Below are 26,839 nucleotides of genomic sequence, written 5' to 3' on the forward strand. Positions count from 1 at the left end.
CAGGAAAAGTGCAGCTGTAATGAATAACTTTGATGATGTCTGGACCACATTATAGTGGCCCCAATTCCTGTTTTTTGTGCAGAAACAAAGTCATTATTAGTGTTGTTTAGCGCAGACTGGCGCACAAATTAACTAAACATGGAAGCACTGATTTTAGATTCTCAAATATGTTTTTTTTTTTCTCCTTTAAATCCTTTTGCATTGATAAAACAGGATATTTCAATTTGCCACCTTATGTAGCGGGATAAGTGAAGCTTTGATTACGTCTGGGCCCCAGACACGTGTACTTGATTCCTGTTTTTGAACAGGAACATGGACATTATTAGTGCTATTTAGTGCAGACTTGTTCACAAATTAATTAAAATATGGATCATTAGCCGAGTCTAGATTCTAAAATGTTTTTCTTTTTGAATATCTTTTAGGTTTCATTGACAAAATAGGACACTGAGTTAGCAGGAAAACTGCAGCTGTAATAAATTACTTTTATATCTTTTAGCCTGCATTGGCAAAACAGCTGCAGTTAGGAACTTTACTGATGTATTGACTATATTACACTGCTTCTAATTTGTGTTTTTGCACAGGAACAGATCCAAACATTAGAATTATTCAGAGCTGCACCGATCACCTCGCACGCAAGAGTTGATTTAAAAAAAAAAAAACAGATCAAGAGCTGATTCTCTTCAGATCTTTTTTTTTTGGTTTGCACTGACATAACAAGCAATTTGAATGCGATGTGCCTATTTAGTTTCCAGGAAGTTGTGGGCATTCTTCTTTATTACGTTTTACTGTCAAAACTGTTAATCATTAATGTAAATAGCCTTTAGTTGTTTTCCCCCCCAGTCGGTTTATTTATAGACGACACAGTAAGGGCCTTCAAATGGATTCTGCTTTATTACTGTAACTTCGAGGCCTATTTTTTAAGGCTTTTCCTGTATTTTAAACCTGGTAGTTCAAACACATAATTTGCTTTCTAGTTTAAGATCATAATTTCAAGTTTAGGTTTGATTAAATTGCTAAACAGCAAACCGAGAGCCACTTAAGAGCCCTGAAAAACACTATTGTAAATGTAAATTTGTTATTATTTCAATTTAACAAAAAAGTTGGGAGTAAAATTAAAAATGTAAAACTTCCTTTTATGTTGGATGAAATATTAGATGCTTGATTTGACGTTCAACATTAACAGTGAGGTTCTGTTTTTAAATATGACACAAAATGTCGGCCACACTGTGCACATGTCATGGTTTAATGTAGATGTAAAAAAAGAAAAGAAAGAACTTCATGGCAGTCATTTAATACTGAATGAACAGTACAAAAGGTTGATTCATGAATAGCTTCCATTTCCCACTTTCCCTTCACAAAAATGCCTCACATGAAAACTACAAGGACACTGTAAATAAAAAATGAAATGAGTAAACATTAACCTCCTAGAATTAATTAAATATTGATGCACTGCTTTATATTATATATGATTTTTTAAAATTCTGATTAATTATAATCTTACTTTTCTTTACAGTTGTACAACACAATTCAGTCTCATATTCAGTCCAGACATGTTATTTGCTAAACTGAAGCACATTCATTAAAGTGTCTGGTAATTCTTTCACATGGAGGAAGGCAAATGTGTTTAAGTCCCCATTAATGAGATTCCCAACTGTAAACCGTTCAAGGCACTGATGCAGGGCAGTCACTCGCTGCCGTCTGTGCTTGTGTAACAGAAGGTGGCGTCTGAGGAGGACAGCTGGACCAGCTGTGGTTCAGACTCTCTGAGCGTGTCCGAATATGTGCTGTTAACTCTGTGATTCTGAGGATGGTCATTGCAGTTTTGATTACATGATTTGCCACATGTCTGGCTATCAAAGGGGCTCGTATCGCACGAGATGTCAGTACTGTTTGATGCCGATGGATCAAAGCGTGATTTAGACGTCCCATCACAGCGAGGACTGTCCTTTAGTCCCGCCAGTTCAGAGTCTGCAGCTTCATGAGTCGGTGGCAGCGGTGAGTCTTTGCTGCTCTCCTCCAATAGCACGTTAGGAGTTGCACCCAGCTGCACATGGGAGCTAGAAAGGTCTCCTGAAGACACTGGGCTGATAAATCCAACAAAGTCTCCACTAGAGCTGAAACGAAGACCTTGGGCAGCCTCACTGTGCGAATCAGCCGGCTTGTCTTCATGTTCTCCATGCCCAGATCCTTCCCTCTCTTCCTCCTCCTCCTCCTCCTCCTCCTCCTCCTGCTGCTGCTGTTGTTCTTGTTGCTCCACGGGATCAGTAGCTTCATTGTCGCTCTGCTCCTCCTGAGTGGTGTCATTTCCCTGGTTCTGATCTCCTTCTTCTGGAGCCGGATCTGGCTCTGCGTCGCTCTGAGGTGGAGGGCCGTCACCGGAGGCCTGGCTTTGACCTGACGAGGTCGGCCGGACCGTTTGGTGACACATGGGGCACGTCTCCTGCACGTACAGCCACTTGCGGAGGCAGTTGCCGTGGAAGAAATGTCCGCAGTATGTTATCACGGCAGAGCTCATTTCCTGCGAAGAGACACAGAATAATATTTCTTTTTTTGCTTCTTGTTGACACAACATTAAAAGCAGGGTAATGTTCTTCTGGGAAACCCAGGTCCTGGCATTTATGTGGACGTTACTGCAGAACAAGCGCGCTCCCACGGCAAGTAGACCGGGAACGCTAGAATGCTTCCAGTCGTCCATTTTTTCTGCTTCTAACATCAACTTTGAGGACAAAATGTTCACTTGCTGCCTGATGTGTCCCACCCTCTGACGTGTGCAAGTGTTATTTACTTTATTTACTCTTATCAGAGCTGCCAACAGACAGTTTAAGGTATTTTAATGTGTACATTGCTTTTTATTGTTTCCTCTTTTTATTAATTCCTTATTTTATCTCACCAAAAATAATTATTAATCAGTTTTCAGTTTGTATCTGTGCTTCTCTGACATGTGCAACAAGGTCTTATCTCTCTTTCACAGCTCTCACATCAGCAGATTTCAGGTCTGCGACTGCTCTTTGATATAATTTTCTGTAGCTGCTTCCTTGAACAGGAAGAGACGATACTGACAGGTGTGAAAAAAAGAAACTGGCTCAGGCCCAAAACTTTAAGTCTGATCAGCAAAGGAGAGGCGGGGCTAAACTGGAAAAACAGGAATAGCATACTTTGAAGGTAGACACTGTGTCATGCGTTATATATACACATAGCAGGAGCTGCCACATGATTAGTCAGCACATGGCAGCATTGTCAAATATTAACCTGCTGTGATCGGGTCCCACCTGATAGTAGTAATAAGTTTCCTTTGACCTGCTAATGACAGCGCGACCCACCTGGAAGCAGATGGAGCAGACGTCGTTGTACCGCTGCAGCTGCTCAGCCGTGGCTCTGGGGAGGGAGTTGATCTTCTTCGCCGCTTCCTGTCTGAGCAGGAAGCTCCTCCAGCCGGACTGAGCCCTGAGCCAAACGTTGAAGTACGAGTGGATGATGATGACGGAGGCGCCCATCCAGCTCCACTCCCCGAACAGCGACTCCCAGGTGCCGTAAGCCACCACGCAGAGCGCCACCACGAACTCCAGCACCCGGCTGACGGCGTTCACCCAGTAGATCACCTCGTCCAGGCTCTCGATCGGGTCGGTGCGAAACAGCTCCACCATGAAGAGGGAGTAAATCAGCATGGTGCCTGTAACCTGGAAAAAAATACCTGTTTTAGTTGGTGAACAACACAGAAGATGTAATGAATGCAGCTGTGTTTTCCTTCCTGGTGTGAGGAGTTCATTTAAATCTTTTTTAAAATATTATCATCTGTAAATGCACTTAGTTATCAGACAAGGCCAGTGAGGAGGGGCTTATTTATGGAGCCATATCTCATTGGAACAGTTCCACATGATACAGATCTCAAGAAAAAGCCTTAAATGTATTTACATAGGTTTATAAAGACAGGCTTGGAATAATAAATGAGCAAACTTGGTAACCATTTCCTTTGTTTGACGTATTTTCTTGTATATAATTTTACAGTTTTGTATATTATTGTTATTTTTTTGCTGTTTTATTGCTACTTTATTGGTTATTCTACGTTGTACAAGTGTAAATATTGACGAACAGTGTATTTTATTTCAATATGGACTCCAGGAATCATCGTAGGAGCGTAACAAGGATCCTAATTTACAATAATACACACAGATACATCACATCTATGATATTATTCTTATTTCAGAATAATATCTGCCACAGTCTCTTTGTTGATGACCACTGAGGGGCGCCAGAGTCGTGACTTTTCCAATCCAAAGAGGATCCCAGCTTAATTACGTCCACATATCACAACACAGACATATAGGGGCGCTATGAGAGCAGGCTGGGTAGAATTAATATCTGTTGCACCATCTAGGCGTAATCTCCAAGACTACACAATCAGTGGGCATTCAGACGTGAAAGAGCGATGAGAGGCCGCGCCAAACCTCTGGACGTGAAACTACCCCGCTCAGATTATGCAGTAATATCCATCCAGGGGAATCTGATCACAAGTGACTAGCTTTAAGCACAAGTGTGAACACACCCAGGACGCAGCGAGGTGCGAGAGATCCGGTCTCAGACCACGTGTGATCTGTGTGACTACATTTGACCTCATTTCTTTAGTAGCGAGAACAGTTAATGAGTCCTGGGTCACATTAAAGACCGTCTACTTAACAGGCGTGATCTCGTGTGATCAAGTCTGTTGTGTGTGCAGACTTTTTGCCTCATTCATTCATAAAAATCATAAATAAACCCCACACAGCCACTATTATAAATGAGAACAGGAAAGGAACAAGCGCTCTTAAGTGATGTCTATTCACTTGAAATAAATCCAAACAAGAATTAACTAATGAAAGTATTTAATATAAGTACGCTATGTGTGATTCTGTCATTAAATAACGTATCTGCATTTTGTTGTTATTGTTATTGATGCGATCTCGCTGATGTGGAAGGTATGAAGGCTATTCCTTCCATAATGTCCTTTTTGATCAATATAAGAAAGTTAGCGTAGCAACGTGACTGCCATGGCAACTGTCACTGGGCCAGAATGTGTCAGTGTGGACCACAGACTGTATATAAATATGGACAAAGCGATTTTCCCAGGGATATGGGCGGCGCCATCTTGCGAATAACTAAAACGAAACTTATCCAGAAAAAAATCAACATCATATTAACTACATAAAATGACAGAAACCATCCTTAAAAAAATATGTATTTGACGTGTATTTTAGTGTTTTAGTTTGGCCCAAGTCACATCCACTAACATGGAGGAGGTGGAGCTTATGACCTATACTGCAGCCAGCCACCAGGGGGAGCTCTACTTGCTTTGGCTCCACTTTAAAGGAGCAGTTCCGCCGTCCATCTTTATATACAGTCTATGCTCTGAACGCACATCTTCCACTCTGGGTGTAGCTGAGCGTAGCCTTAATTTTTCAACCGGTATAAGTATTTACCACGAGGCTGGACGTAGCTGAGCCCAACTTAGGACTTAAGCACAGCTTTCTTTTTTGTTTTATTTCCACCTGTTGCAACAAATCCGTGAAGTAAACTTTACCTGAAGGGAGGTCAGCATGCAGCTGGACACCAGTATGAGGAGCCAGAAGTCCATGTGGAAGAACTGGGAGATTTTATAAGCCATAAACACTGGGAAAATCAGCAGCAGCAGACACATGCTGAGGCCTCTGAAGTGTTTCCACAGACTCCTAGAAGAACAGGAGCGACAGAAATCAATGAAAAAAATAAAAAAAAGTGGAGGAGACAGTTATTTTGGAAAGTGGCTTGTACTCTCAGAGTTGCTGCTGTTACCTGTTGCGTGACGCACCCAGCGCCAAAATAACCGGGTCTGTTATTTCGATCATTGACTGCAAGGTTGAAGTCACGACGATGAAGAGGATGATGCTGAGGAGGAAGGTGCGCTGCAGGGCCTGCATGTCTAACAGGCCGGTTTGAAGGGCGAGGAGGAGCAGAGTGACGCCCTCGGTCACACCTCTGAACACGAGAATGATAAAGAGATCAAAACAGGGCAGATACAACACAACACACAACACAGCTTCCTTTTTAAGCTTTTACATAACACCGGCGAGTTCACCGCTTCTTTGGAAGGTAACAAATACACCACAAACAAAACTGTCTTCATGTGATCCTAACCCACGAGAATAAATGTAAAAAAAATCAGTTATTCAGTGAATCACTTAATATTTTGCAATTAAATTAGATAAAAAAAATTGTTCTTGCAAATAAAACTGCCCTTTTTATAATAAATCACCAGTAATCAAAATGTTTATTTAAAGCAATTACCGAAGCTGTAATGGTCTGTAAATTACTCAGTTGACAGGTTATGATTCAGTTAGGGCTGCAGCTATCGATTCTTTTTGTAATCGATTAATCTAGCACTTTATCGATCGATTAATCGATTAATCTGATATTTTTTTTACGTTTTTAAACAACCAAAACAAATGATGCATAACGAAAATTATGTGGCTGTAAAATGATCAAGCATTTGCCTTTTATTTCTCAAAAAAACAGAGAACTCCAACTCCAACATTTGGCTCCAAAACTAAGCTCATGTATTGCAATTTACCCATTAAAAGTGCCAGTGCCAACAATTACATAACAATACAGTTAAGCGAACTTACTGTAAAACAAAAAGCAATTTAATTTATTAATATGCACAACAAGTTTCATGCTGTAATCTAGCCCTGACATCAAAGTAAATATCCGTTTTATGTAGATTTCTACACCTGCAGCATTTACCATTAGGCTACTAACAAATAATACATAATTTCTGGGGTGAGCCTATTTGCTATGGTAACCTAGCAACCTGTGTGTTTGTTTGTGAACGCGTGCTGTGCGTGAGGAAGAGTGAGAGAGATGAGGGTGCAGAGAATTTAGTAACGTCACCTACTCTGATAAGCTGCCGGTCGCGTTCGCCTCGCGGCCGCTCAATTTATGATAATAGGGGAGTATATGGGAGTATTTGGCCTATTCGCGGAGAATTTAGTAACGTCAATGATTCTGATAAGCTCAGGCCGGTCGCGTTCGCCTCGCGGCCGCTCAATTTGTGACCCGCTGCGTAAATCCTTCGGCCGGCCCGGTCGTCCCGATTGCCATCATATCTAGTCAAACCGCATCATGACATCGCTACATACAGTATGCGATTAAAATCAGCGAACATTAATGTATAGGTTTAGGTTACGTTACCTTGTTTCAGCGACGCTTGGTGAAACAGCATGTGGATGTTTTCTGTTTAGATGCTGGATCAACTGCTGTGGTACGCCAGGTCTACTTTGCAGTATATACACTGCACTTTGTTCTCTTCCTTTTTTTAAATGTAATGATCCCAAACTTTAGACATTTTTTGCCGTTTATGGGCATCTTTACTCTCCGCCATCGCGCCAACTAAATTCAAAATGTATCACGCGCTAGTGGTGTGCTTGCATAGGTGCTTCCAAAACAACGGTCCGTGTGGAACAATCAGATCCCTGCGCGTATAGTGCGCGTCATAGGAATTTAACGAGGCTTCGAGGCAGAGTTTTTGCCTCGACCAATTTTTGTAATCGAGTTAATCGAGTAACTCGACGAATCGTTTCAGCCCTAGATTCAGTAATCTTTTCTGACAATGAATTAATCAGACAGCAGCATTTTCTTAATTAAATGTATTAGTTGAACATCCAAAGCTCAAATTTTTACAAAGACTTGTAAACTGTGAGGGGCTTTTTCCTAATTATATTATGCTATAAACCAAAATATGAATAGAAAAATCTAAGTGCATAAAGAGAAGGGATTTCCTAACATTAACCTGTTGTGTCTGTACGATCATATAAACATTTATCTAAATAAAGACCTTCAAATAATCACGCATAAAAACGCATGGACTTAAAGTGGCTATAATACATCTTTATAATAGGAATAAAACAAGTGTAACAAAGCCTCAGCCTCACAGATCTTTATAAATGCAGCCAAAGACGGAAACTGTACGCTCCGTGCTCAGCATCAAACAGCGAACACAGTTAGCAATGAGCTAAAGGAACATTCATGAGGAGCTATAGACCATAAACTGAGTTAAACGTGACCCAGAAATTGGTGGTGAAAGGAGGTGACTGGAAAGACATCTTACCTGTGCATGACGTTCTCATTCTGAACAGCTGCGTAACCTCCCAGGTAGAACTTGCATATATTGAGCAGTCCGAGAGCCAGATAGGACACCACGAAGGTCAGGCCCAGCAGAGAGTACGGCGTGGCACAACATTCAGAGACACTGCAGAGGCAGCACGGGGGAAATCACAAACAACAGACGTGTTTATTCTGTCATTAAAACACATGAAAGGACGGTTAGGTTACAGTTACAACCCACAACGCACCTTGTGAGCAGGAAGAACATGATTCCCTGATGGGCCGCTGAGGCGTTGGCAGACACTTTGAACGAGAACAGCTGGACGATGAACAGAACGAACCAGAAGACGCTGAAGAGAACCGGGACGGCAAACTGGTTCCACAGGGAGATTCCCACGGCCAGGAGTCTGTACAGCTCGATCACCTGCAGGAGCGGGAAACAGATCACACAATGAACACACAAACATCCAAAAAGCTGTATTTTTTATTGTTTTTATTGCTGTTTTTATTTATTTTATGACCGATTAAATCTGCAGAGGGTAAAAAGATGTAGGGGGGAAGGCTGATAAGAATACACATGAACTAAAAAAGCAGCTTGGATGCATTTAGTTTGTTGGACAAATTCAACATCTATAGATAACAGAGATTAAACTCTTATTACAAAGTCAAAGTCAAAAAAAGAGGTCAAAATGTCTTTCAATAATATTCAAATCTATGAGAAAAGAGCAACAAAGCAAATTTAGGACAGACAAACAGGAAGTACTGTGAACATGTTTAACTCTAAAAGCAGGATTTCAGAATAAGAGTACCTCCAGGTGAAGCAGCTCCGAGTAGGCAGCCCTCGCCAGGCGATATGGCACGAAGAGGTTTGAGAGGAGGAACATGACGATGCCCACTCCGGTCAGGCCCATGGAGAAGGTGTTGACCGTTAGCAGCGTGGGGTGAGGGGCAGCGCAGAGTCGGGCCAGCAGGGGGAGCATGTGAGCGGAGAACAACCACACCTTTCTGGTCTTCATCAGGAAGGCACACAGCGTGCTGAGAATAATCTGACCTGAGCAGAGACGCATATCACAGCTTAAGGCATGTTTAGTTTGTTTATAGATTAATTATTAAACCGTTTTACAATTGAATTTCTTAAGATATGGACACACCAAACCAGGATTAAAGAACTACCCGCAAAAAAGACCGACTGTGACGTTGCCGGAGTCTCAGCCAAAAAGTTGCACTTGAACACACCGCAAAGACTACAGCCAACGACCATCTGTGTAAAAGTAAATAACTCTTCACACCAGCAGGTGACAGTAGTTTGTTTTTGTCATTCATAAGGCGAAACAAGACGAGATACCATATTAGCACGGAGACTAGGAGGAGCTACAAACCGTCGTACAGAGCTAACCTCTCCTGAACCATGCCGATCAGCTGGTCTACAGTTCATTTTTTCTAAATGACCACGTTGTTGGGAAATTACGTGCCCTTTAGACTTCTTCATTTTGTTTACTTCAGTTTCTCTTCTCATGCGCTGATTCTTAAGGATGAACATCCAATCAGAGCGATGTCTCTGAACGACTCAACGCGCTGAATCAGCTGAAAAACTGCTGACAACAGTCTGACAGATGCAGGAAGCGCCAGAAAAAGGGCAGACAGTCGGCTTGGTGTGCCACAGCCTTTACGTTTAAATATGAACAAAGAGCCGAACAAGCCACTATCGAATGGTGCATATAAAGTCTTACCGTCACAAGGTTTTCAAGTATATGAGCCTGAATGTACTTACATAAGAGTCTGGGTTTTGGTACTCACTAGTCATTGCAGAAACAAATCTGTTGAAGGCCAAAGAATCAAGGTACACGGCTCCATCATAACCGTACTGCAGCTCCTCACGGACAAAATCCCTGTAAAATCAACAGAGGATGATTTATTCATGTTTTATTTTGATGTATACTTAATAAAATAATTAAAATGCTAAAATTAAGTCAATCAGATAACTGGTTATTATTCATTAACGTATTGTTCCAACAGCACGGTTGTGTTCTCATGTTTCCAGACAGATTTACAAGGGAGAGTGGCCTCAACACAAGATACAGTAAATTAAATTAAATACTGGAGTGATGGCAGATAAACGGAGGGAGGAGCACTGTGACTGCTGCCAGGTTTTGTCAGGAGAGAGAAAACTGATCCCGGGGGCAATAAATCTGCAGCAGCAATAGTAGTAAAGAATCTCACTTGGAAACCTGATGCCCCATGTAGAGAAGGAGGGCAGCGAGGATATGGAGGTAGAGCGTCACGATGTGTCTCAGTGGCAGAACCAGCACCACCACATTTATCAGATGACCTGGAAGACAAAGAGGAATTCTCGTGTTATATTTTATTGCAACGTGGATACGCTTGGAAAAGCTCCACACATCCAAACTATGTTAGATTTGGTGCATTTTGCAATTTTGAATGTCGGTAATGAATCATGAAAGTGTTGACTTTCCTTATCAGGATGACTAAAAGTCCGAAATTACACAATTAAACTGTGGTCAAATGTTGTTTTTTTCCCCCAAAGTCACTCCTAAAGCTTAAAATGATTATTTTCATTATCAAAAAAACAACTAAATAAAAGTTTAGTAAGAATTTTGTTAATAAAATGTAGAAAAACAGAAACGTAATGTACGTCATCAAATATCTTGTACCGTCCAAGGAAGATTCAGTTTACAGTTACATGAATGAATGAAAAGCCGCACATTTTGTGAAATGATTAATCGGTTATCGTCCTCAGTTGTATTCCGTATACTGTACATGGTTTTTAATTCATAGAAACATCTATGATAAAACAACAACTTAATATAAAACCAATACAAAACTTTTTAATCACAGGTTTCTTTACTTTACGTTACTTTATACCATAATTATATAAAAATACTTTCACATAATTCTTGTTTCGGTGACTCAAAGCAAGAAGGTAATGTTTGTTAGGACATCTCAATACAAATTAATTTACAATAACTCGCCAAAACATTAGGTACACTAGTGAAGACAAACGTTTTTTTAATAGTCCTGAACTAAATCATCAAATAATGTTCAGTTCACGTTGAAACAGCGTCAGAAAGGAGGCAACTTAACCGGAGGATGTAGTTTGTAATGCTGTTAAACCGGATTTAATTAAATATTTAAGCGTTTCCGTTGTTGGGGTTGTCAAAATAATAGAAACGTGTCGGAAACAACACAATACAGTTCCACAGTACTACAAACCACGGCCCAGTCTCTCTCAGCAATCTTAAACAAATGCTGGACACCAGACCTTACGTGAAGCTGTGATCGGACAACAGATGCCACTCAGTGTTATCTGCATCATCACGCAATATATTTATAATCTGTATATAGAGAACATGCTTTGTTTATGCACGCTGTTGACAGCCACTGCACAATTTACTGTAGATACTAAGTATGCTCTTATACAGGTTGCAGATGGCCATATTTATCGTGTTATACTGTTATTTTACATACATATCACCCTGAATTCTCCAACAGGGGAATCTTATCTTGTTTTATCTTCATTCAAGGCTGTTACATTAGGATGCCACATGAATATGTATTTAATAAATGACTGAAGAGCTGTGTGGGGAGAACAAAAAGCATTACAAACAGCTACTGTGATATCTTGACTCACCTAGGTAGTACATGTTCCAGATGACATATTTGTATTTGAAGAGCATGTCCTCATTTTTGGCTCTGAGGTGCTCCGTCAGACCTTCAATGTCACATTTGTACAGCAGGTCCAGCACCAGTATGCTCGGCACCCTGAGGGCAACGTTGGCCAGCTCTTCCAGGCGAGGCATCTCGATATCAAAACCAACTTTCCGAGACGCTTGTTGAGTCACATGCTGTTAGCTAACCGTCTCACTGTACAGGTCACAGACTCCCAGCAGCTTCACTATTATTTTGATCGTCGTCTTGTCATCTGAGAGAGAAACACACAAAAGCACAATTTAGCCTACTGGCTGCTAGCTTCTGTCTCAGCTATAAGCCATATGGCCGTTATTTAGCTGTCAGTTCCGGGTTTAGTGTCTATTTAAACCATTAGTTAGGTGAATAGTTTTAACAGAGAATTGCCTGACAAATATTTATCAAGCAGCTAGAGTATATAAACTCTTAGTGGCTCACTTACTTCTCACAGTGGCAGACATCACAGCCGAGCAGCCATTTGCTAGCTAATGCTAGTTGCTGCTGCTGCTGCTGCTGCTGGTGTTCAGCTTCCACATCGACCAGAAACAAACATGTTTTCAAAGCACCGCGCGCGAAATGTTTTACTTTTTCAGCAACTTCCGCTTCCCCTGGATAGTTGGAGGCAGCCGGCATAGAAAAAGACGAAGTTAATCGGCTCAAATTAAACGATATTAGCAGGAGTAAAGAGACTTCGGATGCAATGTTGTGATTCCTGTCGCTTGCGTGGCCATTTCCGGTGTATACGTCATGTCGCAAGCGCACCAATCAGGTTATGGCATTCATGGTTTCAAAATAAGAGTAAGGTCGTGGGCTACTACGGCTGTCAGTACTTAATAGAACTACTACTACTACTACTAATATTTTACAACTAATAATATTAATAATAATAAAAAGAATATCATGTTAATAATATTAACAGTTTAATCATTCATAATGATTAATTTTAAAGGGTCACAAGCAAAGATATTTGGAAATGTATGTTAATGTGAACACTTTCTTTTCATCTTTCCCTGCATTTTTGTTATTTGATATTGTTTGGAGTCAGAATAACAAAGCATGATAAAAAAAAACCCAAAGAAAAATGACATCGTTCAGTCAACAGGAAACGCAGTCATGTCTCACCTTTTGTGTCATCAGTCATCAAGTTGTGAAGCTGTGTCTGACGTCTTTGTCAAACAGAAGATCCTCTTGTTGATCCAGACACTAAGTAGGAACTTAAATTCCTACGGTAGGCCACAGAAATCTCACGACTGGATTAAAATGTTTGGCTGTGAAGTACAGATCCCTGTCAGAGTCTCAGAAACAAGGTGACTAATGTAGAGAAGGTGCATTTCCTGAGTGCGTGGGTGACAGGCTGACTATTATTTGCAAGTAGGAAAGATGTCATCTCTCATTCTATTTTTGATTCCACAAAACCGTCATCCTTGAAAGCCAGAGATTACATAAACTAGAAGTCATGAACTTCAAACGTGAAGCAGAAATGATAAAGAATATTATCAAGATTCCACAAATGCAACTCCTGCAGAAAGAAACATGCATTGAAAGTATTTGCAGATCGTCTATTTAGCCAAACATGTTCTCAGTAACTGTACAAGACCAAGCGTGTTACATTACGACGTGTTTATACAAATGTGCTCATGTACTGTCGACATTTACGCATTAAGTCTTGAATTTCATTGCCTCATCCTCTCAGGCTCCACTGGAGCTGAAATGACGTTCATTTTTCTTACTCTTCCTGTGCTGATGGAGTTGGAGCATTTAAACATTACAGCAGTGGATGAACAGATTTGTGCAGAATATGAGAAAGTCATTAAAACACTCTCAAAGAAACAGGACTGGATGAAGCTGAGCCAAACCTAGAAACAGAAACAAAGGCCTCACTGTACAGACGGTTTGTGCCTGAGAACCAATCATATACTGGTCAGAGAGTGACTCCTTGTTTTTCTTATTGGCACCTTGCACTGCAGCATTATTGAGTTTTACCACATGTGACAGTGGAGTGCATAAAATTCAACATCTATTTGAGATCTAATAATTATCTGCTGGTCTTTTCAGTCCCGTAAATATTAATTTGAGACAAATGCACCCACAGCATTTGATGTTTGTCATGTAGATATTTAAAATAGTCTGCAAAAATGTTCCAATGCAAGCTTTCTCCTGAATAAAAGTCAGGACTAAGTGAAGGCCGTGATTCAGAACCACAGCCGGCAAAGTACAGGAAAGGATTGCAACATCGGACGGGGGTGGAGGAAACGGGAATCATAAACGATAGAAGATCATATCTGGATGCAAACGCGCATATTCAAATGTGGAACTGGAACAGATCACTAACCCAAAGCGATCCCAGACAACAGCCATCTTTTTCTGTTGCTCTCTTCACTCCTGAAATCCACAGAAAGAAAAACTTGAGCTTAATAAAATGCCTTATTTCGCAAAATATACCCTAGACACAGAATGCACCAATCAAGGCCACTGTGGCAGGAAAAAAACAGCCTTTTAAGTGCAGCTCATACGGGGGAATTCATCTGCTAAAGGACTGCAAAGACAACTGAGGGATGGTTTAAGATCACCTGAGCCTGAACCTAACCACAAACATATCAGAACGAAAGAGAAAAACAGTAAAAGCAGAGATAAACCCAAACTCGAAGGCTCTGCCTCCTCTTATAACTTTTGAAACTCTATCATCAGTAGGTAAGCCTGCACTTGTAGAGCCATATATGGCGGCACAGTGGAGTGGTGGTTAGCACTGATGCCTCATAGCAAGAAGGTTCTGGGTTTGATTCCATCTGCAGCCTTCCTGTGTGGAGTTTGCATGTTCTCCATGTGTCTGCGTGGGTTCTCTCCAGGTTCTCCAGCTTCCTCCCACCGTCCAAAGACATGCTGGTTAGGTTCACTGGTGATTTTAAATTGGCCGTAGGTGTGAGTGTCTCTTTGTGTTAGCCCCCCTGAGATAGACTGGAGACCTGGGATAGGCTCCCGCGACCCTTCACAGGACAAGCGGTTACAGAAAATGAATAAATGAATGAATGAATGGCACCATAACGTCTTTATATTATCACTCTTGCTAATTCTCATCGCGCTGTCTCTGCAAGAAAAACAAAGAAAAGGTCTCACAGTCCAACTTAAGCTCCTGATATCCGTCTCAGATGCAGGAAAGTTATTTCTCCTGCACACAAGACTGAGCCCGACCTGGAAAACGCAAGACTCTCTCTCAAGAGAGCAAATCAAATTTTTAGGGAGTGACTCCTTGTTTTCCTTAATGCCATCTTGCATTTCAGCATTATTGAGTTTACGGGACGTTGACAGTGAGGGAGGCCAATAAAGTTCATGGCAGAACGACGTCAGTACAACACAGCGTGTGAATAATTTGGACTTTACGTGAGAGTTGACAAACATCGTCTGTTAGCGCATGAAGTAATTTACTTGAACTTGGACGGCATTAATTAATTAGACTCTCACTTTGGGGAGTAGTATGTTACAGCCGGCTCCAGTTAACTGCAGATTGCTCTACACTTTGGGTCATTGGTGCTTTATTGTGCATAGACTCTTTTTGTGCTTTGTGGAGGCCTCTGTCTGGTTCCAAAATCAACAAGCTTGCAGCCAGAGGCATGAAAGTATTATCTGCAGGAATAAAAAGAACACGGAAACAGCGAGCATGGACCCTACAGAGGTCAACATCATGGAGACATCTGCAGACATATTTTAGATATTTGCATACAGTTCAGTTGTGCTTACTGAATCACTTTTTTTTTTTGGAGGGACCTCAGCTGGAATTTTGGAAGGGAGGGAGTGGAGGAGGGACTGAGGAGGAGGGATGTGGATGGAGGTCTGGCTCTGACATCTCCACATTTTTTTTCTTCCCCCCACTCTGCAGCAGCGGCAAACAAAGAGCAAGATGGAAAAGTCATTGTGCGCGCTGGCCGCGGTGCTTTATCTGGGAGTGTTTTCACACAGAACCGGAGCGCTGATAAACGATGCAACGACGCAGAGCCCCACGCTGTCCAACCTCACAGCAGCTGCAACCGTGCAGTGGACCGGGGCTGTCACCGTGGAGGAGCTGAGCAGAGCGACCCCAACGACAACGGCAGAGACAAAGTTGTTCAGCAAAGGCAAGAAGCCGGACAGCACAGAGAGCAGCGAGGAAATAAAAAACAAAGAAGAAGAAGATAAAGAAGATGATGATGTAAAAACACAACTGGGTAGGACTTTTAACACCTGAATGTCTGACTTGTAGACTTATATCTGCATGTGAAGCCAGAGAGACATGAGCCTAATTTAACTCCAGAACTCCAATGAATTAATGATGCATTCAGGGACACTCTGCCTCCAGGGATTCTGCGCTTCTCTTTACAATCTGTGAAGCAAATCTTCTGTTACTGTCAGTGATCTTCACATGTCAGTGATCTTATGTTTGATGCTAATAAATTAGATGCAGAGCGACTTCATTAACACCTATTTTTGCTATTTTCTTGACCTTTAAATGCCAGAGCAAAAGTCCCAAACCAAAAAAGATGTTCAGTTCTCCACCACAGAAGATTCAGAAAACAGGCAGTTGTCAATTTTAACTGCTGCAAATGGTAAAGGTTTGGGTTTTTCCTAGTAATTAGGATCTCAAAAACAATTTGTCACCTGCTTACCTCAGTCATATATAGAATTAACTAAAAAAAAGTCTTAAAATTAATAAAAACATCTACGAGTTTACATCATTTTGACATATTTGCTTGTGCAAACACACTAAATTGTTTGATTTCAGACGGAACCGGTGGCACAGTCTTTGATTCAACCGGATAACTGCTGCAACAAAACAACTGATTCTGCAAGAAACTTGTTAAAACATGTGTCAAGTCTCCCGGTTTCACAAGGGCCATTGACAAATAGTTTGTTTTCTCCGATCAGTGGACAATGGACAACTTACCTGCAAAAAAACACATAGTATTCACTATTTAAAAGCTGAAAACAGATTGATTTGGCAAAACTGAATGTGGAACAACTACAGATTTCAGAAAGCTGTTTTGACCTGTCAGTGCGTGCTGCATTTGTGATTGATGGGAATGTTAGCGGTCGCTCCCAGAGCCATAAAATGCCTCGCAGCTGTAGCTCTCCTCTCGGGGCTCTTCTGAACGTTTCGGGCCTCCAACACGTCTCAGATTACATTTCACTTATCTTAAGCTTCCTCCTCTCCCCGATACAAGCAGAAGGAGAGGAGAGGGAGGGGGTGAGGGCCTCCAAACTTCCACTGAACTGACCCAGTATGATTAGGGATATTCCACATAACAACCACTGAGACCACATTTTACATCTGCCATGTGTTTGCTTACTCAGAGAAACCAGAACCACAGTGTTTAACCCTTCAGCACCAGAGTTGCTCCTGCAGAGGATCAGCGTGTGCTGACGCAACGACTTTATCTAATTTTTTTTTGTTTTACCTCCAGACTGTCCGCCCCTCGGCCTTGAGTCCCTGCGGGTTGATGACAGCCAGATTCAAGCCTCTTCCTACCAGCGATCGGGTCTGGGTCCACACAGAGGGAGGCTGAATATCCAGGTCGGTTCTGGGGTGAACTGTCTGCTTTAGAGTTTCAGAGATCTTAAAATTGGTACATTTATTTGATATCACATTGCACTAGTGATAAGATCAACATGATTAATGTCTAACAGTCAGTCTTTGGGGGATGTTTCACTGAAGAGACCACATGCTTGAGTGGAGAAAGTCGTCTGTAAAGTTGCATTTCTTTTAGATATACCATGACCAGGATGACTAAGAATCTTTACAGACAACATGATTAATAGCCACATAATCATGAACGTAAATGTTAGTAAGATTACCCTTATCAGTTAATTTAGCTTTCTTGTAAGAAACCCACAGGACAATCAGGAGGTTTCGCTGAACACGAGTAACTTCAAAGTCTTTCTTATATATGAAGTGAGATTCAGTTTTTCTAGAAGGGTATTGCTCAGCTCTTTAAGGTCAGTTCATTTATAGGTTTATATATTCAATTCAGTTGGCCCGTTGCCTAAATTCTTATCAGAATATGAGTCTGGTAATACGCCATTTGGATTTCATTATAGGGCGTGTTTCAACTAATATAAAGAAAACAGCACACAATAGCGTGATAGTAATGTCCAAGGTCAGATGACGTGTAGGACTGTGTCGCACCTCTGTCCTACATAACAATTTGATTGGCGCGGCAGATCTTTGCAACTTTTCAGGCTGGCTGCCAGGCTACAATCAAAAAACACTGAAATCTTTACATTTTAGAAAACATAGTCATCGTTTTTGGGATTTTTTGCTTCAACAAGGCTCAAAACTAGCATCAAAATGCTAACATGAAAATTTTTGATTATCAAAATAAAGGAAAATACCAAGTTTTGTGACAATTTGTTGAAGTGTGGAGTAGCTGTAGAGAAACAGCTATCTGTCCCACATGGCCGAGGAGCATGGGTGTGGTAGTCGGGGGGAAAAGGGGACCTCACTACCCAGGGCCCGAGTAGGGAGAGGGCCCGTGAAAATCTTTTTTGCTCGCGCGCTTTGTGCACTGGCATGGATAGGGGCCCACTGACATTCAGAGTGTACAGGGCCCAGAATTTGGTGCTACACCCCTGCCGAGAAGCCTTGAGCAATCATCTAACCACCTAAACAGCCCTCGGCACTCACCGTCATACTCCTGTTTGAACAAACAAATGTGGATAGGGGGAATAATGATTATTATTATTATTATTACAATATTTTTTACTTGTAAGCACAAATTTTAACCTCATGCTGGTTCCAGACGAAAAGTTGTGCAATCACAAATTCAGCAAGTTGTCAACATATTTCACGAAAAGACACCAACTGCCAAGTTTGAACCTCACTGGTGACGCTGAGGGACCAATCGAGAGGTCATAAACTCAGCAGGATTCAACGTCTGTGGATCGTGAATGTCTGCACATGATCTATTGGCAGTTTATACGTCAGTTGGTGAGATATTGAGGTTGTGCAAAGGGAGGACTTCCAAATATTTAAACATGCACAGTCAGAATATTATAATTAATTTGTTCTTATTATTATATTAATAAATACATTTGATTTCTGTTTATAATTTCCTGTAAAGTACCCACACTCCTTCTTAACTGTTCCTGTGCTAGGCCTGTAAAGTTATCACTGTAATAAAATCCATTTAATGTTCTATAAAGAGTACTTTAATCTGGTTTTTCTAAGAGGGGCGCCTCTTGGAAATAAGTAAAATAATCTGTTGAACGCAGAGCCACAAGTGTTTATTGTCCCAGCCATTCACCATCCGCTCCTCTCGTTCTGCAGCAGTCTGAGAGCAATTATTTTACAAATAGGTCATCATCGAACTCTTATGCAATGCTTATGCACATGGAATCAGGAGCTTTTACAGTCTGTTTAAACTCGTGGAACATATTTGTTTTGTTTTTTTTTAGTCTGGCATTGAGGATGGAGACCTGTACGATGGCGCTTGGTGTGCCGAGTATAAGGACCGGAACCAGTGGCTCGAGGTGGACGCCATCCATCCCACCTTGTTTACTGGAGTCATCCTGCAGGGCCGCAACTCCATCTGGAGGTCAGGTAGTATCAGAATTAAAAACGGTTAATGGAAGCCCAGTTTATTTGTTAGGTATTAAAAAAGCATACATACTTATTGTACATACTGCATGTTGACTTATTGTCCTTCTCGGTCTCTGTTACAGCTGGGACTGGGTCGAAACCTACAAGGTTCAGCTGAGTAATGACTCTGTGAACTGGCAAACCTGCATGAACGGGACAGAAGAAGCGGTAAGAACCACTTCCTGTGTGCGTCTGATTGAAGGAACATATCTGATTCAGCTGGAAAACAGATTTTCAAGCATTTGTGCCAAAGAAAAATATGTAGAGCAAACCGAAAAGTCACACTCGTGCCGAGACACAGAGGCCTAAAAATGAAGTATAGCAAGAAACTAAAATCTGTGGCTGGCATTGACTGATTCTGCAAACTTTTTCCATATGCCAGTTGCCAAATAGTGCTTATACTGTGACAAAATCACATATACAGACAAAAATACACACTGATTAATGCAACATGAAATGTGTAAAAAAAAAATAATAATTTAATCCAAACTTGGCTCAACCTCTGGGCTTTTTTTCTTTGCCACCACGGTTCATATTTTGGAACATCTAATCTCTTTCCAAGGAACTGGAGGGGAAACAACAAGAAATGTTTTCACAGTTTTATTTCATTTAATACAAGTCACTCTGGCGTTTTCTGTGTTTTTTTTTCTGTTTTTAATCTTATATTTGGTTGAAAGCTCAAGAACAAAGTGATTACATCTGGAACAGTTTGGCACATTTTTACACTTTTACCAGAAGCTACTGCATGTGTGTGAATTCTGGTCCACATCCAAAGGCAGATTGATGAGTCTGTGAGGTTTTATGTTAGCTAAATGCTAACATGCTAACATTTACCATGTAGGCTTTTGTGTCAATGACGTTTTAGTCACACAACACAAAACTTTGCTGAATTAATACTATGTGCTTGAGTCAAAATGTCTGCGATTCTGTATTAGCATGCTAACATTTGCTCAGTAGCATTAAACACAAAGTGTAACTGAGATTAAACTGATGCTGGCACCAAAGAAAAAAGTTGAGAATATGAATGTGTGGACCAAATTTCAATTCATCAAATAGTTTAAGAAGTTTAATGAGCTAATTACGTGAGCTATATGCTAGCGTTAGCATGTTAAGTTGCTCTCATGTAGCAATGCTAACGCTTAGCATCTTTAAACAGATTTCAGGAATTTGGTTGAAAGTTAATCCAAGAAACTACTGATGAGATTAACATGCTAACGTTTAGCATAGCATCCTAAAAGGTCGTAGGAAAAGGACAGCGGCATTCATGCTAATGTCTGTGCGAGATCCCAAACAAGCTGCGACCTTTGCTTGCATGCTATTTGCTAATTAGCATTAAAAACAAGTTTGACTGAGGTTAATGGGAATATTGTTTTGAAGCCAATGACCTGATAATGATACTAGAGCAAAGGCTGAAGGATCAAAATCATAATAATTTGACTTAAAACCTCAAACATCAACTTTATTGTGTAAGGAAAAAAAACTAGACAACCCTGGAAGTCATTAGGATACAAGCATGTAAGCATGAAGTCCGAGTCAAACCTATGTGACGTTTACACTGAATCTTGCAGATATTTGAAGGGAATCAGGGTCCAGAGATTCCCGTTCTCGGACTCCTTCCTGTTCCCACCGTGGCCCGTTTCATCCGCATCAACCCACAGACCTGGTACTTCAACGGGACCGTCTGCCTCAGGGCTGAGATACTCGGCTGTCGTGTTGACGGTACAGGCAGAAACATTATTTATTCATTTGAGTGGTTTAGTTTGTGGTGTGCCAACATATCAAGCTTATGTGCCGTTTCCTCGTAGATCCATCTGATATTTACTCCTCGGAGCGAGAACCAGGATCAAAGGACAATCTGGATTTCAGACACCACAACTACAAAGAGATGAGGAAGGTTAGAGCGTAACACACGATGAGTAACTTTGCTTCCCGTAATGTTTTTTTTTTTTTGACTCACGCTCTTAACAGTTTGCAGCTTTGCTCAGAGTTCAGATTTAACCCTTTGAAGGTTTTCGGCTTCTGTTTTTAACCCTGCAGCTCATGAAGTCTGTGACTGAGGAGTGTCCGGACATCACCCGCATCTACACCATAGGGAAGAGCTACACGGGCCTCAAACTCTACGTCATGGAGATCTCGGATAACCCCGGCAAACATGAACTCGGTAAGAGCGCAGCTCAGGCCCGAGACCTTGAATTCAGACGTTTCTGGACCAGAGTTCATGGCGTTTCTCAAGTTACCCTGAGTTTGGCTGCTCAGAGGCCCAGTTCAACATCCTCCAGTGTTTATACAGCCTGGGGTTCTCCAGGAAGAACCACACAGGGAGGCAGGGGTGTCACGTCGAGGAGGCCTCTCTTGAATAAACAAACCATTTGATTGCTGTGTGAAATTGTCTTTAGACGCAGGCTTGAAAGTGAACTGAGCTCTCTCTGTGCCTGCCAAAAAAAATGAATAAATTACTTTGTCTTGCTTTCGTCTCAGAAAAATGGCATAAACACATTTTTAAATTGCTTCACTCCCGGGAGAAGATGTTGGAATTTATTTTTTTACACGTCAACAGCTGACATTAATTTGAGCGTTAGAAGACATCGATGCCAAGTCTAAGAGGAAGAGGGGGAGACATGGCACACATTTGAGCTAAAATAAACCCCTTCATATCAAGATCAGATCTTAGGTTTTGGCGGGAATTACTTCAGTCAAGTCTGGTCGGTCTTATTCTTGACCTCTGTACTTTCCTCTCGCCAGGTGAACCAGAGTTTCGCTACGTGGCAGGGATGCACGGGAACGAGGCTCTTGGCCGAGAGCTTGTCCTCAATCTCATGCAGTACATGTGCAGAGAATACAAACGGGGCAACCAGCGCATCGTACGGCTGGTCACAGAGACGAGAATCCACCTCCTCCCCTCCATGAACCCTGACGGCTATGAGGAAGCTTATGTGAAGGTGGGAGGATGCTTTAATGAGGGTATTTTTTATAAGAGGGGTGGCACAGCTTCCTCCCGCTGTCCAAAGACATGCTCATTAGGTGACTCAATTGGTGACTGATGAATCTGTGTTAGCCCTGTGATAAACTGGAGACCTGTCCAGGTTGTGACCCGCCCCTGGCCCGATGGTATAGGCTCCAGCCCCCCTTCACAGGACAAGCGGTTACAAAAGACGAATGAGATTTTTCATAAAATAATCATATCCATCCACTGTTTTTTACTTTCATTTGCTCAGGGCTCAGAACTGGCCGGCTGGGCTCACGGACGGTACAGCTTCGAAGGAATCGACCTGAATCACAACTTTCCCGACCTGAACAACATCATGTGGGACGCCCAGGAGAAAGCTGAAGACGCATCCAAGGTCTCCAACCACTACATCCCCATCCCAGAGTACTACACTAAAGAGGACGCCTTTGTAAGGACATGCAGCTTTTTTTATACATTTGCAAAATCCTCCACTTTGGCTCCATCTGGTGGTTTTATTAAGAACAACAGTGTGGTTAAATATCCAGAATGAAACCAGGATATTGGGCTCATGAAGCAAATATTAGCTGTTAATGTGGATTTAACTCTGCTACTGGAAAATGGTGGCATTTATTAATCTTCAGCTTATTTGCGTATAAATGTAGGTCGCGCTGAAAAGCCCGTTTAAGCCCGTGCAATGTGGGACAGCTTGAGAAAAGGGGGAAGATTATGTTTCCACTTTAGCTGCATGCGAGCCTCAGATCAGGAAATAACTTCAGAGCCAAGAGGTTTTCCTGGAAGCCTGATTATTGTCTCGTAACAGATTCTTTGTTCAGGGCAAAATCACAAAATAAAAAAACACTCTGCCCTGAGGATATAAAAAGATCAGCAGTATTCATTTCAACTTTTTTTCTTGGAGAGTTGGAACGAGCGGATATTATCAGAGCTTAAAAGCTACTTGAGGTAAAAAGAAAAGAGGAAAAGCTCGCATTAAGGGGTTAAAAAACAAATCACACAGATAAGTTAAAAGAAATGCACAAAAGTACAACATTTTGTTTAGAAAAGCTTAAATTACTGCTCAAATTGTCTCAAAATGCATCACAGAGCCCAGTGTCTAAAAGCTCTAAGAGGATGGTGGCATGGATAAACTTGATTAGGGTGGAAAGGCAGAAAAAGAGGGATGAGGGAAGGAGAAGAGGGCAAGGCATGCAAGACCTAAACAACAGCACATGATACAAGGTGCATGGGGAATTGATAATGGATAAAAAGAAAGGATAGACACAGCATTTAAGATATTAATACTGGGTATACAGTACAGTATTCTCATGCATATTACAAACACATTTATTCTGTGACCATTTGGAGGTGTCACAAGTGATTGAAGATGAAATAATAACATTTAGTTTAAAGCCTGTGCCTTTTGTTAGAATAAAGTTAACAAAAGGCACAGATGAGTGAAGCACAAGAAGACAAAACGTGGCAAACACAGAACATGTTGCCAGATTTTACCCACAATTCCCAGTTGGACAAAGTCTGCACCAGTCCACGCTAGTCGGGGACAGTCGGCACATGTAGTTGGGACAAAAATCTCTAAGTTTGCAAGGGGCACAGACCAGACAAAGCGAATCTGGACAGCATAAAAAAGGAGGAGAGATTAATTGTGCTGTGGCAGGAGCAGTGGTTGCAGTGCATACCACAAACTGTCAAACTGTTTTCTTATAATTAAGAATTTTGCATTAATATATTGGTACATGACTAATGAGTGATCCTTCCACCCCCCAGGTTTCACCAGAGACCCGTGCAGTGATCAGCTGGATGCAGGACATCCCCTTCGTGCTCAGCGCCAACCTCCACGGCGGAGAACTGGTCGTTACGTATCCCTTCGACTGCACCCGTGACTGGGCCCCCCAGGAAGACACCCCCACGGCGGACAACGCCTTCTTCCGCTGGCTGGCCTCCGTCTACGCCTCCACCAACCTGGTCATGGCCAACCCCGACCGGCGCATCTGCCACTACGAGGACTTCCAGTCCCACAACAATATCATCAACGGCGGGGCCTGGCACACCGTCCCCGGCAGTGAGTCAAGACATCTGAGAGTCATCAGCCAAACAAAAAAAATGCAGTGTGGTGCTTTGAGGAGGATCTCAAAGATTTAATTTAGTCAAGCTCACAAAATACCACAATTACATCTGAAATAACTTAAAGGGGAACTACTGGTTTTTTTTTACAACCTGGACCTTATTTCTGGCATAAAATACGATTGTTTACTCACCCATATAACTTTTGTGTCATTTGTAGTCGTTCGGGAGATATTTAAATCTACGTATATCCAAATAATGGGAGTGACTGGGGCACCGAAACGCAACCTCTAAATAACACATTATCTGCCACGAAACTCGTTCATTTCACCAATATTTTGTTATGATACAATAGTGCTATTCCCCGTTGAGTCCGGCGTTACCTGTTATCATCATCCGGGCTCTGTAGATTGATGATGTCTTCTGACCTGGATGATGTCATCTCTGAGCGCCGCGCACACCCGTGATGGTCGGCTTGTTTACCTGTAATTTGCTACTGCTATGATCAATCTACAGACCCCGGATGATGATACCAGGTAACTCCAGACTCAATGGGGATAAGCACTATCGTACGATAACAAAATATTAGTGAAATGAACGAGTTACGCGGCAGATAATGCGTTATTTAGAGGCTGTGTTTCGGTGCCCCAGTCACTCCCACTATATGGATATACACAGATCTAAATATCTCCCGAACGACTACAAATTACACAAAAGTTATATGGGTGAGTAAACAATCGTATTTTATGCCAGAAATAAGGTCCAGGTTGTAAAAAACAGTAGATCCCCTTTAAATACTCAAAGCCTTAACTCAATAACACATCTATTGACAGATGTACCTTATTTGCAGTAGTTTCATCTATTCAAGATTAAATGAAATGGTTTTAACTTAAACGAACACTAAGAACTTTGCACTTTAATCCTTTTTTTGTGTTATTTTGTTAAATATATGTCAAAAATTACAGGTAAATTCACATATTTTTAATAATAACTAAAACCATAACTTTGTCTATGGCACATCTTTCAAAATAAAGTTACAACTGCAAACTTGCAATATTATTTTTAATATTTTTGTCCCATGTGCATTCAATCTTTGCATAAAATTGCTTTATTTATAATTACTCTGTGTATTCTGTGTGTTTTCTGCAGGTATGAATGATTTCAGCTACCTGCACACCAACTGCTTCGAGGTGACCGTGGAGCTTTCTTGTGATAAGTTCCCTCATGTCAGCGAGCTGCCCGTCGAGTGGGAGAACAACAAGGAGTCTCTGCTGGTTTACATGGAGCAGGTCGGTCTGCAGCCACGGTGTCCATATGTGTACAAAGAAAATGAATAAATGAAAAAGAGTAATCACCTCACGGCATGATGTTTGCTCTTCACTCAGGTCCACAGAGGGATTAAAGGTGTAATCAGGGACAAGATCACCAAACAAGGAATAGCAGATGCTATTGTCAAGGTGGAGGACCATGAACATGACATCCGATCAGGTCAGTGACAAATTAAATTCCTATTTTATTTAAATTCAAATGTAGAAGCAACAAATTCAAGCTCTGTTCTTATCTCCTCCAGCTGCTGATGGGGACTACTGGCGCCTAATGAACCCGGGCGGGTACAAGGTGGTGGTTTGGGCCGAGGGTTACTTCCCGTCCATGCGTCGCTGCCACGTTGGCATGGAGCCTCATCCCACCATCTGCGACTTCACCCTCACCAAAACGCCCATCCAGAGGCTGAAGGAGATCCGGGCCAAGGGAGGGAAGATCCCGCAGGACCTGCAGCTGCGTCTTCGTGCCCTGAGGCTTCGCAAGCTACGTGCCAGCACCAAGGCCATCAACCGGCGCCGGGAGAGTCAGCGGCTGGAGAGGAGGAGAGCTCGGTCCTCCGGAGCCTATAGAGTATGAGAGGAGATGGGACGAGGGGCTGAAGGAGCCTCAGAGATGGTTTGGATTATAGGTTGAAGAAGTTATGTCCAAACTGATAAAAACTGACTTCTGCAAAAAAGTAATTCTACTATTAAAGAATCAGTTGAACATGCTGAATATTTTAGAAATGCAGGTTTTAATGTCTGAAATTTTCACTATTTCAGCTTTAAAACACGCCACTATGTTTGGGTGTACTGACCCTTTAAAGCAGATTATTGAATGACAGGAAAACAAAGGACAAGATAGCCTACTAACAGAAGACGTTTTTAAACCGACTTCTAATCCAGACAAAATTACACAAACAACTTCTATAAATGGTGAATTTACTTTCCGTGTCAGCTGGCCTGATATGTCACATTTTTTTCTAACGCTGTGTTTGTTTGTTTGTTTTTTTGACTAAAGTCCAACCGGATCGAAAACTATCAAATAAATATTTGTGCTGTCTAGTGTTACCAAGTGTTTTAATTTGAACG

General features: G+C 41.7%; 2 protein-coding genes across 2 annotated transcripts; one reads left to right on the forward strand and one right to left on the reverse strand.

Annotated features, from left to right (window-relative positions):
- Positions 1–1,109: 1,109 nt before the first annotated feature.
- LOC311505046 (RING finger protein 145) lies at positions 1,110–12,583 on the reverse strand. Its single transcript, XM_084568445.1, has 11 exons — positions 12,260–12,583; positions 11,762–12,052; positions 10,333–10,441; positions 9,910–10,001; positions 8,922–9,163; positions 8,361–8,536; positions 8,117–8,257; positions 5,806–5,988; positions 5,555–5,702; positions 3,321–3,677; positions 1,110–2,518 (listed from the first exon to the last, which is right to left on the reverse strand). The coding sequence occupies exons 2-11, from the start codon at positions 11,928–11,930 to the stop codon at positions 1,685–1,687; spliced, it is 2,451 nt and encodes an 816-aa protein (XP_084424571.1). The 5' UTR covers positions 11,931–12,052; positions 12,260–12,583; the 3' UTR covers positions 1,110–1,684.
- A 3,026-nt stretch (positions 12,584–15,609) lies between these two features.
- LOC311505003 (putative carboxypeptidase X1) lies at positions 15,610–26,810 on the forward strand. The gene is made up of 13 exons (XM_084568382.1): positions 15,610–16,016; positions 17,250–17,359; positions 19,240–19,379; positions 19,507–19,591; positions 20,992–21,142; positions 21,229–21,317; positions 21,461–21,584; positions 22,166–22,362; positions 22,639–22,818; positions 24,150–24,444; positions 25,596–25,735; positions 25,832–25,934; positions 26,017–26,810. The coding sequence occupies exons 1-13, from the start codon at positions 15,713–15,715 to the stop codon at positions 26,343–26,345; spliced, it is 2,247 nt and encodes a 748-aa protein (XP_084424508.1). The 5' UTR covers positions 15,610–15,712; the 3' UTR covers positions 26,346–26,810.
- Positions 26,811–26,839: the final 29 nt, after the last annotated feature.

The sequence above is a fragment of the Chelon labrosus genome (assembly GCF_963514085.1).
Source record: "Chelon labrosus genome assembly, chromosome: 20".
Lineage (NCBI taxonomy): Eukaryota > Metazoa > Chordata > Actinopteri > Mugiliformes > Mugilidae > Chelon > Chelon labrosus.

Bases quoted from the DNA above. Each gene is read 5' to 3' on its own strand.
- LOC311505046 (XM_084568445.1), bottom strand. From the start codon at position 11,930: ATGCCTCGCCTGGAAGAGCTGGCCAACGTTGCCCTCAGGGTGCCGAGC. The intron at 10,442-11,761 runs GTGAGTCAAGAT...TTTGTCTTCCAG, and splicing joins CTGGAACATGTACTACCTAG to GTCATCTGATAAATGTGGTG. The intron at 5,703-5,805 runs GTAACAGCAGCA...CTGTTCTTCTAG, and splicing joins CTGGGTGCGTCACGCAACAG to GAGTCTGTGGAAACACTTCA.
- LOC311505003 (XM_084568382.1), top strand. From the start codon at position 15,713: ATGGAAAAGTCATTGTGCGCGCTGGCCGCGGTGCTTTATCTGGGAGTG. The intron at 16,017-17,249 runs GTAGGACTTTTA...TTTTACCTCCAG, and splicing joins TGATGTAAAAACACAACTGG to ACTGTCCGCCCCTCGGCCTT. The intron at 22,363-22,638 runs GTGGGAGGATGC...TCATTTGCTCAG, and splicing joins ATGAGGAAGCTTATGTGAAG to GGCTCAGAACTGGCCGGCTG.